This window comes from Somniosus microcephalus, chromosome 1 (assembly GCF_052327205.1).
Source record: "Somniosus microcephalus isolate GS21.2 chromosome 1, FLI_Smic_1.0, whole genome shotgun sequence".
NCBI lineage: Eukaryota > Metazoa > Chordata > Chondrichthyes > Squaliformes > Somniosidae > Somniosus > Somniosus microcephalus.
In genome coordinates this window covers 82,232,223-82,245,596 of record NC_140987.1, presented here as the reverse complement: position 1 = coordinate 82,245,596, position 13,374 = coordinate 82,232,223, and the positions used below count along the sequence as shown (strand labels likewise).

The window sequence follows — 13,374 nt, the reverse complement described above, 5'->3', positions numbered from 1 at the left end:
ACTCACTAAGCCACTTCTAAAGGTGCACATAAATCTGTCCAAGAACGCAAAGTGTTGAAAATAAAGATTTCAATGTTTGACAGCACATTAACAGAAACTCCACATGAACATTGGCTAAACACACCCAAGTGCCAACCCTTGTGTGGTGTTAGTTGATATGATTGAATTAGGATGAGGGTGATTGTGAGGGGTGGCTAGTGGGATGGGGAGGTGATAATGTAGATAGAGAGGGATGGGTGGAGGTGCAAGGTAAGTTGGTGTGAGTAAGGATGTGCAGGAGTAGGGTAGGGAAGGCAGAGTGATGGGGATATGATGAGTGGCACAGCAGGATGAGGTTGAGTGTGGCTTTACAGTAACATTTCGTGATCTACTGAGATTATTGAAAAGCTTGTGCCACTGCAGCCTGGTCATCCTGCCGACATCCCTGCTTGTGTCCTCCTGTGCAATGTGCAATCAGGCAGCGTTGATCTCCTGGGGAGGTCTCTTCCGCCCATTGGAAGGGAAGACCACCTCCCTGCATGCTGTGACTCCCTCCATAAGCATATGGAGGGAGTCATGGGAGAGCCTGAGTGCAGCCGTGCACCTCTGTTCAGTCATTGTCAGTGTTTGCAGCACCTCAATGCTGTAGAACACTGACAGTACAACTGTCAAAATCAATTTGTGCATGGTCCCTTTAAAGAAACCGGCTGATGACGCGTCATCAAGTGATGTCATCAGACCCGCTTCCTTCAATTGGCTGGGAAACGCGCTGGGCAGGCTAAACAAGCCCAATCAATGTAAAATCACTTTGGACAGCGGGCTGGAGCCAGCAGCAACGTCGGGACCTGCCACCGACACCGGCCGCACTGGACCCGCCAAGGTAGGGGAAATCACAGCCCAGCTCTTTAACCATTGAGGTTTAAAGATTGAAATAGAAACAGAAGAATGACCGAGAAGGAATAAGGGTAAATTAGAGTCAAATCAGGCACAGAAAAATAAATAAAGAGAGGGAAAGAAAGATTGGATTAAAAGAGAGAGAAAAAAGAGACAGGAAGCAAAATGTAAAAAATATCTAACAACAGTTTAGTATATGCAAGAATGAGACTCCACAGTTTAAATTGCTCCCTATCTGGGCCAGATGTTGAGTGGCATTGCAGGAACACAAATCTCCTCACTAAAAAGGGACTTACACTGTAAAGTAGCAGCCCTTACTTTCTATGGTCAGTTTAATGGGCAATTAATGCACAAATGCAGCAACTTCATGAAACTCACGGGGAGGTTGACAGTGAGCTGTCGTTTTCGCGAGGCTAATGGCGGAGCAGTGCAAATTGTCCAACAACTTGTGGCGATTCGTAATTCATGGGGTATCTCTTTCTCGCCACAAGTTGCTGCCGATTTACAACTAATAATGGTGTGCGCATTAAACTCGCAGTTATTCTGGCAGCAAAATCTGGGCCAATGATTCGCTATCTCATCACTTGCTTACTTCCTGCCACTGTGCAACTTGATTGAAAAGTCTGTCATATGGTTGAGTGAAACAACTCATTAGCTGCTGTTTGAAATATGATTCATACACTCTTGACGTAAAAAGAAATTTGTGCAATTAGCGTTGATGCAGTGGAAGTAATTAAGTTAAACATTTTAATATCTTAACACGGGCAGCCCATTCAACCGAGTCCTGTTTTCCTGTTTCCCTGATCATACATGCTTTAACATTTTTGAGTCATATGCCATTGATGTCTGTATGTGAGAAGAGAATATTAAAATTTAAAATGTTCGATATCTAGGAGAGATTACAAGGAATTAACATAAGAACATAAGAAATGATAGTGATTGTCTTTAGTTCCCCACTCCCTGTGGCCCCTTGATTATCCATTATTGGGATGATGTTAGTGTCTTCTACCATGAAGACAGATGCAAAATATTTGTTCAGCGTTTCTGCCATTTCCCCGTTCCCCATTATTAATTCCCCATTGTCATCCTCTAAGGGACCAACAGTTACTTTAGCTACCCTCTTCCTTTTTATATACCTGTAGAGGCTCTTACTATCTGTTTTAATGTTTTTTGCCAGCTTAATCCAATCCAAGAGATCAAATAGCCGTTGTTCAAAAACTACCATCCAAGTCCCTGCATAAGATTACGAGGTCAATTTTAACTCTACCCACCCAGTGGCCGGTTAAAAATGAGCAGGTTATTTACCCGCTCAGATCCCAACCGTTTCTGATGTTAACCTGCAGGATTTTGCAGGCGGATGAGATGTCGCCTAAAGCAGAGTGGAAGATATAAAGAAGAGAGAGGAGGCAGAAAGAGAAAGATGCATGAGAGTAGGGGTCAAACAAACAGGTGTTGAAAGTATGTGAGAGACATACAGCGAGAGAAAGAGGAGGACAGAGGGGGCTGGATTTTCATGCTTGCTGCAGGATAGCAGGGACGGGACGTCCTTCGCATCTTGTCAAACCCTGACTAATTTGCCTGGTATGGGGTCATTGGACATGGCGGGTGTGCTCCCGGTGGGACACATCTGCACTAGAAGTGGTGGCCAAGGCCTTGGAAGGTGAGGCTTTGAGGCGTTGCAATGGGCTCAACATTGGGGGCCTTACTGCCAGGACTCCCGCCAGCCAATCCCGGGGATTGACAAGAGTCATAGAGTCATAGAGTTTTACAGCACAGAAAGAGGCCCTTCGGCCCATCGTGTCCGCGCCGCCCATCCATCCCTGTCCTGTCTAATCCCATTTTCCAGCATTTGGTCCATAGCCTTGTATGCAATGGCATTTCAAGTGCTCATCCAAATGCTTCTTGAATGTTGTGAGGGTTCCTGCCTCTACCACCCTTTCAGGCAGTGAGTTCCAGATTCCAACCACCCTCTAGGTGAAAAAGTTCCTCCTCAAATCCCCTCTAAATCTCCTGCCCCTTACCCTGAATCTATGCCCCCTTGTTATTGACCCCCCTACTAAGGGGAAAAGTTCCTCTTTATCTACCCTATCTATGCCCCTCATCATTTTGTACACCTCAATCAGGTCCCCCCTCAGCCTTCTTTGCTCCAAGGAAAACAACCCCAGCCTGTTTAGTCTTTCTTCATAGCTGAGGCGCTCCATCCCAGGTAACATCCTGGTGAATCTTCTCTGCACCCTCTCCAAAGCAATCACATCCTTCCTATAGTGAGGCGACCAGAACTGCACACAGTACTCCAGCTGTGGCCTCACCAGCGTTTTGTACAGCTCCATCATAACCTCCCTGCTCTTATATTCTATGCCTCGGCTAATGAAGGCAAGTATCCCATATGCCTTTTTAACCACCTTGTCTACCTGTTCCGCTGCCTTCAGAGATCTATGTACATGTACACCAAGGTCCCTCTGACCCTCTGTACTTCCTAGGGTCCTACCACTCATTGTGTATTCCCTTGCCTTATTTGTCCGTCCAAAATGCATCACCTCGCACTTTTCAGGGTTAAATTCCATTTGCCACTTTTCCGCCCATCTGACCAACCCGTTTATATCGTCCTGTAGCCTGAGGCTTTCCTCCTCGCAATTTACCACCCCACCAATTTTCGTGTCATCTGCGAACTTACTGATCATACCTTTCACAATCTCATCCAAATCATTTATGTAGATCACAAACAACAAGGGACCCAGCACCGATCCCTGAGGTACCCCACTGGACACAGGCTTCCAGTCACAAAAGCATCCTTCGACCATCACCCTCTGCCTCCTGCCACTCAGCCAGTTTAGGATCCAACGCGCCAAGGCACCCTGGATCCCATGGGCTCTTACCTTCTTGACCAGTCTCCTATGCGGGACTTTGTCAAAAGCTTTACTGAAGTCCATGTAAACCACATCCACAGCATTTCCCTCATCCACCCCCCTAGTCACCCCCTCGAAAAATTCAATCAGATTGGTCAGACATGATTTACCCTTGACAAAGCCATGCTGACTATCCCCGATTAATCCTTGCCTCTCCAAGTGGAGATTAATTTTGTCCCTCAGAATTTTTCCAATAATTTCCCTACCACAGATGTTAGGCTCACTGGCCTGTAATTCCCTGGTTTATCCCTGCTACCCTTCTTGTATAATGGTACTACATTAGCTGTTCTCCAGTCCTCTGGTACATCCCCTGTGGCCAGAGAGGTTCTGAAAATTTGTGTCAGAGCCCCTGCAATCTCCTCCTTTGCCTCCCACAGCAGCCTGGGATACATCTCGTCCGGGCCTGGGGATTTATCCACTTTTTGGCCTGCTAAAACCGCTAGCACCTCCTCCCTCTCGATGCTAATATGTTCAAGTATGTCACAGTCCCCTTGCCCGATTTCTATGTCTGCATCGTCTCTCTCCATAGTGAACACAGATGCAAAAAATTCATTTAAAACCCCGCCTACATCATCTGGCTCTACACACAGATTGCCACTTTGGTCCCTAATGGGCCCTACCCTTTCCCTGGTTATCCTCTTGCCCTTAATATACTTATAAAACATCTTAGGATTTTCCTTTATTTTGCTCGCCAGTGTTATTTCATGGCCCCTCCTCGCCCTCCTAATTTCTTTTTAAATATGCCCCTGCACTTTTTATACTCCTCTAGGGCTTCTTCCGTCTTTAGTCTTTTGTAACTGCCAAAAGCCCCCCTTTTATTTCTAATGCATTTTTGTATATCCCTTGTCATTCAAGGTTCCCTTTGCTTGTTGGTCCCACCCTTGACCTTTACAGGAAGATGTTAGCGTTGTACTCTCTCTATTTCCCTTCTGAAAGTCTCCCACTGTCTTGATGTGGATTTTCCTATAAGCAGCTGCTCCCAGTCCACTTTGGCCAGATCCTGCCTTATCATATTAAAATCGGCCTTCCCCCAATTTAGAACCCTTATTTCCGGGCCGTCTTTGTCTTTGGCAAGAATTGACAAGAGTGCCCTGCTATAACGTCTTTAATAATAACTTCTAACATTTTCCCTATGACAGATGTTAAGCTAACTGACCCATAGTTTCCTGCTTTCTGTCTCCCTCCCTTTTTGAATAAAGGAGTTACATTCACTATTTTCCAATCTAATGGAACCTTCCCCGAATCTAGGGAATTTTGGAAAATTAAAACCAACGCATCAACTATCTCACTAGCTACTTCTTTTAAGACCCTAGGATGAAGTCCATCAGGACCCGGGGACTTGTCAGCTCGCAGCTCCAACAATTTGCTCAGTGCCACTTCCCTGGTGATTGTAATTTTCTTGAGTTCCTCCCTCCCTTCCATTTCCTGATTTACAGCTATTTCTGGGATGTTACTTGTATCCCCTATTGTGAAGACCGATGCAAAATACCTGTTCAATTCAACTGCCATCTCCTTATTTTCCATTATTAATTTCCCAGACTCACTTTTTATAGGACCAACGCTCACTTTGTTAACTTTTCTTTTTTAAATATCTATAGAAACTCTTACTATCTGTTTTTATATTTCTAGCTAGCTTTCTCTTGTACTCTAATTTTTCTCTCCTTATTAATCTTTTAGTCATTCTTTGCTGTTTTTTATATTCTGTCCAATCTTCTGACCTGCCACCCATCTTTGTGCAATTATATGTTTTTTCTTTAAGTTTAATACTATCTTTAACTTTTTTAGTTAACCACGGATGGTGGGTCCTCCCCTTGGAATTTTTCTTTCTTGTTGGAATGTATATATTCTGTGTATTTTGAAATATCCCCTTAAATGTCTGCCACTGCAACTCTATTGACCTATCCCTTAACCTAATAGCACTTATACAGCGCAGAAGGATGCCATTCGGCCCATCATATTTGTGCCAGCTCTTTGGTAGAACTATCCAATTAGTCCCACTCATAAGAACATAAGAAATAGGAGCAGGAGTAGGCCATTCGGCTGCCCGAGCCCGCTCCGCCATTCAATAAGATCATGGCTGATTTGATCTTTGCCTCAATGCCACTTTCCCGCCCACTCCCCATAACCCTTGACTCCCCTATAGCTTAAATATCTGTCGATCTCCGCCTTAAATATATTCAATGACTCCGCATCCACAGCTCTCTGGGGTAGAGAATTCCAAAGATTCACGACCCTCTGAGAGAAGAAATTCCTCCTCATCTCCGTTTTAAATGGGCGACCCCTTATCCTGAAACTGTGCCCCCTAGTTCTAGATTCCCCCACGAGGGGAAACATCCTCCCTGCATCTACCCTGTCAAGCCCCCTCAGGATCTTATATGTTATATTATAAGATCACCTCGCATTCTTCTAAACTCCAATGTGTATAGGCCAACCTGCTCAACCTTTCTTCATAAGACGACCCCTTCATCTCAGGAATTAACCTAGTGAACCTTCTCTGAACTGCCTCCAATGCAAGTATATCCCTCATTAAATAAAGAGACCGAAACTGTACGCAGTACTCCAGGTGTGGTCTCACCAGCGCCCTGTACAGTTGTAGCAAGACTTCCCTACTTTTATACAGGAAACTCTTTGGTATCCAGCACCGATGGGGCCGGGATGGTGCCGGTTAATTAATAATTCCGGATGACGGAGAAGGTTATCTGTCGAGGCTATTTTTAACAAACAAAAATAAAAAAATCAAGAAATGTGCAGTATACAGTAATTGGACTTCTGACAGCGCCAAGAAGCCAAGTAGTGGCAGTTTGGAGAACTACCCCCACTGACTAACTCGGCCACCGCGGGAGACTCGGACTTGGACTCGGCAACATTTCCGGTTATTGAGGTGTTGTTTTCGGAGTATGAATTTTGCCGGTTAATAGAGAATTCCGGATATTTAGGTGCCGTTTAAACGAGAGTTTCCTGTACTCCATTCCCCTTGCAATAAAGGCCAACATTCCATTTGCCTTCCTAATTCTTGCTGTACCTGCATGCTAACTTTTTGTGTTTCATGTACGAGGACCCCCAGATCCCTCTGTACCGCAGCATTATGTTGTCTCTCGCCATTTAAATAATAATTTACTTTTTTATTTTTCCTACCAATCTGGATAACCTCGCATTTTCCCACATTATACTCCATCTGCCAAATTTTTTCCCACTCACTTAACCTATTTATATCCCTTTGCAGAATCTTTGTGTCCTCCTCACAGCTTGCTTTCCCACCTACCTCTATCATCAGCAAATTTGGCTACAGTACACTCGGTCCCTTCATCCAAGTCATTAATATAGATTGTAAATAGTTGAGGCCCCAGCACGGATCCCTGTGGCACCCCACTAGTTACAGTTTGCCAACCGGAAAATGACCCATTTATCCCGACTCTTTGTTTTCTGTTCGTTAGTCAATCCTCTATCCATGCTAATATATTATCCCCAACCCCGTGAGCTCTTGTGCAGTAACCTTTTATGTAGCAGCTTATCGAATGCCTTCTGGAAATCCAAATACACTACATCCACTGGTTCCTCTTTATCCACCCTGCTCGTTACATCCTCAAAGAACTCTAGTAAATTTGTCAAACATGATTTCCCTTTCATAAAACCATGTTGACTCTGCTTGATTGTATTATGATTTTCTAAATGTCCTGCTATTACTTCCGTAATAATGAATTTTACCAATGACAGGTGTTAGGCTAACTGGCCTATAGTTTCCTGCTTTCTGTCTCCCTCTTTTCTTGAATAGGGGAGTTACATTTGTGGTTTTCCAATCCGCTGGGACCTCTCCAGAATCCAGGGAATTTTGTTAGATTACAACCAACACATCCACTATTTCTGCAGTCACTTCTTTTAAGACCCGCGGATGCAGGCCATCTGGTCCAGGGGACTTGTCAGCCTTTAGTCCCATTAGTTTGCCTAGTACTTTTTCTATAGTAATAGTGATTGTTTTAAGTTCCTCCCTCCCTATAGCCCTTCATCAGCTGAGGGAGGGCAGTAGGTGGTGATCAGCAGGAGGTTTCCTTGCCCATGTTTGAGCTGAAGCCATGAAACTTCATGGGGCACAGAGTCAACATTGAGGACTGCCAGGGTCACTCCCTCCCGACTGTATACGACTGTGCCCCTACCCCTAGTGGGTCTGTTCTGCCTGTGGGACAGGACATACCCAGGGATGGTGATGGAGGAGTCTGGGACATTTGCTGAAAGGTATGATTCTGTGAGTATGACTGTGTCAAGCCGTTGCTTGACTAGCCTGTGAGACATCTTTCAACTTTGGCACAAGTCCCCAGACTTTAGAGAGGAGGACTTTGCAGAGTCTATTGGGCTGTGTTTGCCTTTGTCGTGTCCGAATTTGAAGCCTAAGTCACAGCCGAGTAGTCCCTCTGATTTTATTCCTTTGTTCCTTTCTAGCAGTTTGGTACAACTGAGTGGCTTGCTAGGCCATTTCAGAGGGCAGTTAAGAGTCAACCACATTGCTGTGGGTCTGGAGTCACATATAGACCAGACCAGGTAAGGACAGCAGATTTCCTTCCCTAAAGGATATTAATAAACCACTTTGGTTTTTACGACAATCTGATAGCTTCATGGTCACTTTTACTGGTGGCAGTTTTTTAAATTTCCAGATTTAGGTTTTGTTGAAATAATTGAATTCAAATTCTCAATATACTGGCCAGAATTTGCTGGAGAAACAACAGCAAGTTCACGGTGCCCACCATTATTAGTGTGTAAAAAAACATGCAATTTGTGGTGAGGAAGAGATATGCCATGAGTTGCGAATCATTACAATTTGCTGGATGATTTCTGCCGCTCAGTTATTGGCATCGCAAAAACAAGAGCTTGCCATCAACCTCTCCATGAGTGTCAAAACATTGTTGGATTTGCACAGTAAATACGAATGACTCTAGCCACAGACATTTAGAGCTGGTATTTTATGTGCAAGGACCCTGTTAATGGGGTGATTTATGGCCCTGACATGAAACTCAATCCTGGAGGCCCAGAAAGGGAACAATTGAAACTGTGGAGTCTCACTCCTGCAGGTAGTAAATTGTTCCTAGAGATTTAAAAATGAGTAACTTTTTCTTTCTGTCTCTTTTATCTCTCTCTCTTAATCCAATCTTTCTTTCCCTCTCTGTGTTTCTCTTTCTGTACCTAATTTGATTCTAATTCACCCTATTTCCTTCTCTGTCGTTTGCTCTGTTTCTATCTCTATCTATATGCTTTATTGGTTAAGGAGACAGACTATTAGTTCCATTGTTCACCAAGGTCCAGGTTCCCCGTTGACCTCACTGGGCTGTTATCAATTTGCATTGCCAGCAATTTACGGCACAAAAATAATACGACCTAAAGGATAAAAAAAAATCGAATTCGCGGCGCTCGTAGGTGCGCCGGTCCAGTAATTTCTCGGCCATAGTGTCAAACTCCCTGTCACGCTTTAGTCATCACACTGTAACATACCCACTAACTCACCATAAACAACCACACAGGAACTCTGCTAATATAGACATTTGAGTGAAGCAACTAATAAAATAATGGGCGTGACATGACAACCAAGATAACATTCCATTACACTGACTGCCGGACTGGAGCCATGTTTATTTAGGAGTCACGTTTAATTAAGCCCCGTTCTCAACATTGCTGAGGGAATTAAACAATGTTCTTGAACAATGCAGCAACAATTTCCACTATTTTTGCCTTAGTTCTAGCCTTGTAATTTTGTGAGCATTTGTCGATTTTTACAAGTCAACCTGAATAAAAATGCTTGCTGCAGTAGGTGGAATAAATTAAGCATTAATTTAAAATAAATCTTACTCTTACTTGGGAGCAATTCAGCAGTTTTCAACGATGTATGTACCGTCCCCTTTGGACCTGTGCCAATGTTTGGAAAGTCCTCGACGTCTAAACCAGTTTCTAGTCAGCCTATAAATTCAGCGACTTCATAGTAAAGAAGCAGTCAGTTGCCGCAGTCGGTATAATTAGCAGCCAAAAAAGAAACGATGAACTGCGGAACTATCGCCATCACATTAACCGTCCTGGTGCTTTCTGGACTTTCGACAGACGGTAAGAGAATTGTTGTGCTTGTCATGTGTTAGAATCATTTTGTTCACTTATTGAACACTAAAGGCTGTCAGCGAAATCTTCTATCTGCTGCATTATTGGATGTGCCTCACCCTGTCGGCACTGTTCTCTGTCAGAGTTCAGGAGATCAGCCAGAATTGATCTGTTCTCACTGTTCTTTGTGATGGAGCAGTACGAGGTGCAGAATTCAGGTCTCCCTATTGGCGAGAACACAGGATTGTCACACTCATTAGCTGGGATGCAGCTCCCGCAGATATGAGGCTTGGATGCCCCTGTTTTGATGCTGCTATCTGTCAGCATGTTATTCCTTAACAGGCGTAAATACTGACTAGAATGTTTCACAGTGTAAGAAAAAAAATTCTGCAAAGAGCAAAACTACACAGACTATGAAACAATATAGACATAGATACTAACCTTTCATATTTGTGTCTGTGCAGCCCGAGCCCTAGGAAACGTGAAGATGGATCTGCGCTGTAAATGCATCAGAACGACATCTTTCTTTATCGCTCCAAAGCACATGAAGAACTTTGAAATCATTCCTCGCGGACCACACTGCCACCAAATTGAAATCATGTGAGTAACTTCATCACAAATAACCTTTTCTTAAATGTACATGTGAAAACTGTTTCTCAGCTTAGCCAGTAATGGATCCTTTCCGTGAATGCACAGCAAGAAACAAAGACAGAGAGATTGGCACAATTTCTCTACTACTTCTTTCGCAGCTTTGGGAAAAATTGAGATTTTCAGTGAAATTTGTTATAACATTTTCAGTCTGCACAAACTTGAGCCAAAACTACTATTGTCTTTTTTTTCAGTGCAACTCTTAGAAACAGCATGAAGACCTGTTTGAATCCAGATTCGCCTTGGGTGAAGAAAATAATGAACAGGATTATGCAATGGTACATTTTTATTTTAGATACAAGAAAAACAATGCACAGGGTGTTACATTTTAAGAGGCTTTGTATTTATAAAGAATTTCTAAACTTAAAACCAGCATTCCATTGTTACTAATAAATTCCTTTTCTTCATAGAAAAGAAGATTGTTGAGAAAAGCTGGACAAGCCGATCCAGAGCCTGTTACCCATGTCTGCTATGTTGCCTTTGCCTGCGTCAGTTACATTGTTTGAGCCTTTCCAGACCACAATGTTTGCTGCCGTTAGTGGCGCTAAAACCTGGCTGAAATAGAACCAATGAACAGTTCATTTCTTGTCTTGACTGGTCAAGCACTGTGAGTGATTTATTTGTGTCTGCAGCCCTTCTCTGTGATTGTTGGTGGGCACGTGTTCACAGGCCCCATGTTTCGCCTACTGCCCCCCACCCCCCAGACCTTGAGAGGCCCTTTGTAGAATTGGAGTTCCTGGACTTTGTAGTGTAGGGTCAGTGCTGAGGGGTTCCTCACACTGCTGAAAGATGCACTCGTGCAGGTCTTGTCTTTGTCAATACTTCATTTGTTACTCATATGAGTAGATTCATGTGTACTTTTAAGAATATCTATTTTATCATTGAACTTTGCATCTCAGTTTTCAAAAAACAATACAGTATAGTTGTTAATTAAACTACTTAGAATTACTGCAACACAGTGTTACAATACCACTGTATACACTAGAAGTAATGCGTTAATGTGGTGAAGGTGTTGGGAAAACAAGGGCTCCAACTTGTACTATCCGTCCTGTCTGGTGTTGATTTTTGTGTTTGGATTATTCTCCATAATTGTGTAGGTACTGAGTGTAGTTGGCAGGTGTAGTGTGTTAGATTGGCTGAGGGTATCACACACTTGTAGACTGATCAGTAACCAGCGTGGAAAGAACAAGTGATATTAATTTGTTTGTACGTACAAATAAACTATGATTATTTTTTAATAAATTATATCTTTCACTTAACTTGCACAGTTTGACGTAGTTTTGGATTTTCTGCTGCCCATTGAAGGATCAAACTAGGTGTTACTACTTGAGACTAATACTCATACTGAATAGCCCTCACACTCAGCAGCATTCATACTCAGTCACATTCAGCAACTGTGTGTAGGAGTATATTCATTTATTTTATACTATTTCTGTACATTTTTAAAATGAGGAGCTCCACATGTATTTAATATTATTTTACTACACCATTAACCCTTTTATGACCCATGGTCAGATGTGTTTTAAATTATTTGCTGTCACCTATTATAACGATTTTACTCACTTTAATTTTATGGACAAATAAAATATATCCTATTTATTATTTACTTGTTTTTGGTATTTTTTTGTTGTTGCTTTTTCTACTTTTAATGGTAATGCCTGTCTCTTATTAGGGTTCTCTAATAGTAAGACTAGCTACAGCACACCGAGAATGAATTAATATAGCAAGTATGCATTCTGACTTGTCACTGACCCACCCTTCTGTACAGTGAGGCTTCTGTCTGGTGCACAGTATCACTGAATTAGTGTTTAATATCCAATAGTTAGAAAGAGGGGTCATCACAGTAATTGCCCCACAGCCCTGAAAACAGCGGGGCGATTTTCAAAGGTCAGCGACTGTTTCACAGCCGGCAGTTGAAAATTGGGGGGGGGGGGTGATACAATTATGTAAATGTTCACCCACCTGTTTCAGGCGTAAGGCTGTTTAAATATGCAAATCAGGGCCCTATGCCAGTTGTAGACCCGATTGCAATTTTCAGGCACAAATGTGCGGAGTGGCATAGTGCATGCTCTTCCCATTTGTATCGGGTTGAGCAGCCTAACCTACAGTCCTCAAAGGGACCGAATGAGGCCCAAGCCCAAAAATGGTTCAGGCCTCCCGACGCCAAGTTCAGGCCTGTTTTGAACAAAAGTTGAAAATTGCCCCATGCGTCTCGACTTACACAGTATAATCCAAACATTTGAATGGAAGGTGGGTAAAGACTATGAAGCCCATCCCATCTAGTCAACGATGTAGCCTCACACACCATTCACTCGCCCTCTGAACGATCTCCTAGAAGGAGGCCAAAAAAGAGGAAACAAAACCTGCAGCCAATTCAGGAAAACCTCCAGAAATTCCTCTCAGACTCTCAAAGGCAAATCAATCAAAGCCACAATAATCCCTAACCCAGTGATCGAGGTCACAACAGTTTACCCCTTATAACTGGGGAAGATCTCTCCAGAACTTGCAATGATTCCATCCCCACATAATTCTCTGCACCGCTGAACAACAGAAACATAAAACTTTAATGTTTGCATATGCGCAAACAGTGCATTTATACAAAATTCCTGTATTTGTTCTGAACAGAGGCACTAATCTTTTTAAAATAAATAGATCAATACCCAGTAAAAGCAGTGAAGGAAGGAATATAATCATGGATGGCACATTGGGAAAAATGTTACTTGTCGGAATTGTTCTCTATAGGTTCGATAATGAGCTTTGTGTTCACCATCAACAGCAGGAGGGGACAGTCGGCATGGGGTTATGGAGTATGGGTGGCACCTGGCAATGGGGGCCACAAGGGTATGGGGGCAAAAGGGGCACTGCTGGCTGGGAA

General features: G+C 43.2%; 1 protein-coding gene across 1 annotated transcript; it reads left to right on the top strand.

Annotated features, from left to right (window-relative positions):
- Nucleotides 1-9,688: 9,688 nt before the first annotated feature.
- LOC147124201 (interleukin-8-like) lies at nt 9,689-12,067 on the top strand. The gene is made up of 4 exons (XM_085998295.1): nt 9,689-9,860; nt 10,316-10,451; nt 10,694-10,777; nt 10,910-12,067. Coding segments are annotated over exons 1-4 (285 nt in total). The 5' UTR covers nt 9,689-9,796; the 3' UTR covers nt 10,911-12,067.
- Nucleotides 12,068-13,374: the final 1,307 nt, after the last annotated feature.

Bases quoted from the DNA above. Each gene is read 5' to 3' on its own strand.
- LOC147124201 (XM_085998295.1), top strand. From the start codon at position 9,797: ATGAACTGCGGAACTATCGCCATCACATTAACCGTCCTGGTGCTTTCT. The intron at 9,861-10,315 runs GTAAGAGAATTG...GTGTCTGTGCAG, and splicing joins TTCTGGACTTTCGACAGACG to CCCGAGCCCTAGGAAACGTG. The intron at 10,452-10,693 runs GTGAGTAACTTC...CTTTTTTTTCAG, and splicing joins TGCCACCAAATTGAAATCAT to TGCAACTCTTAGAAACAGCA.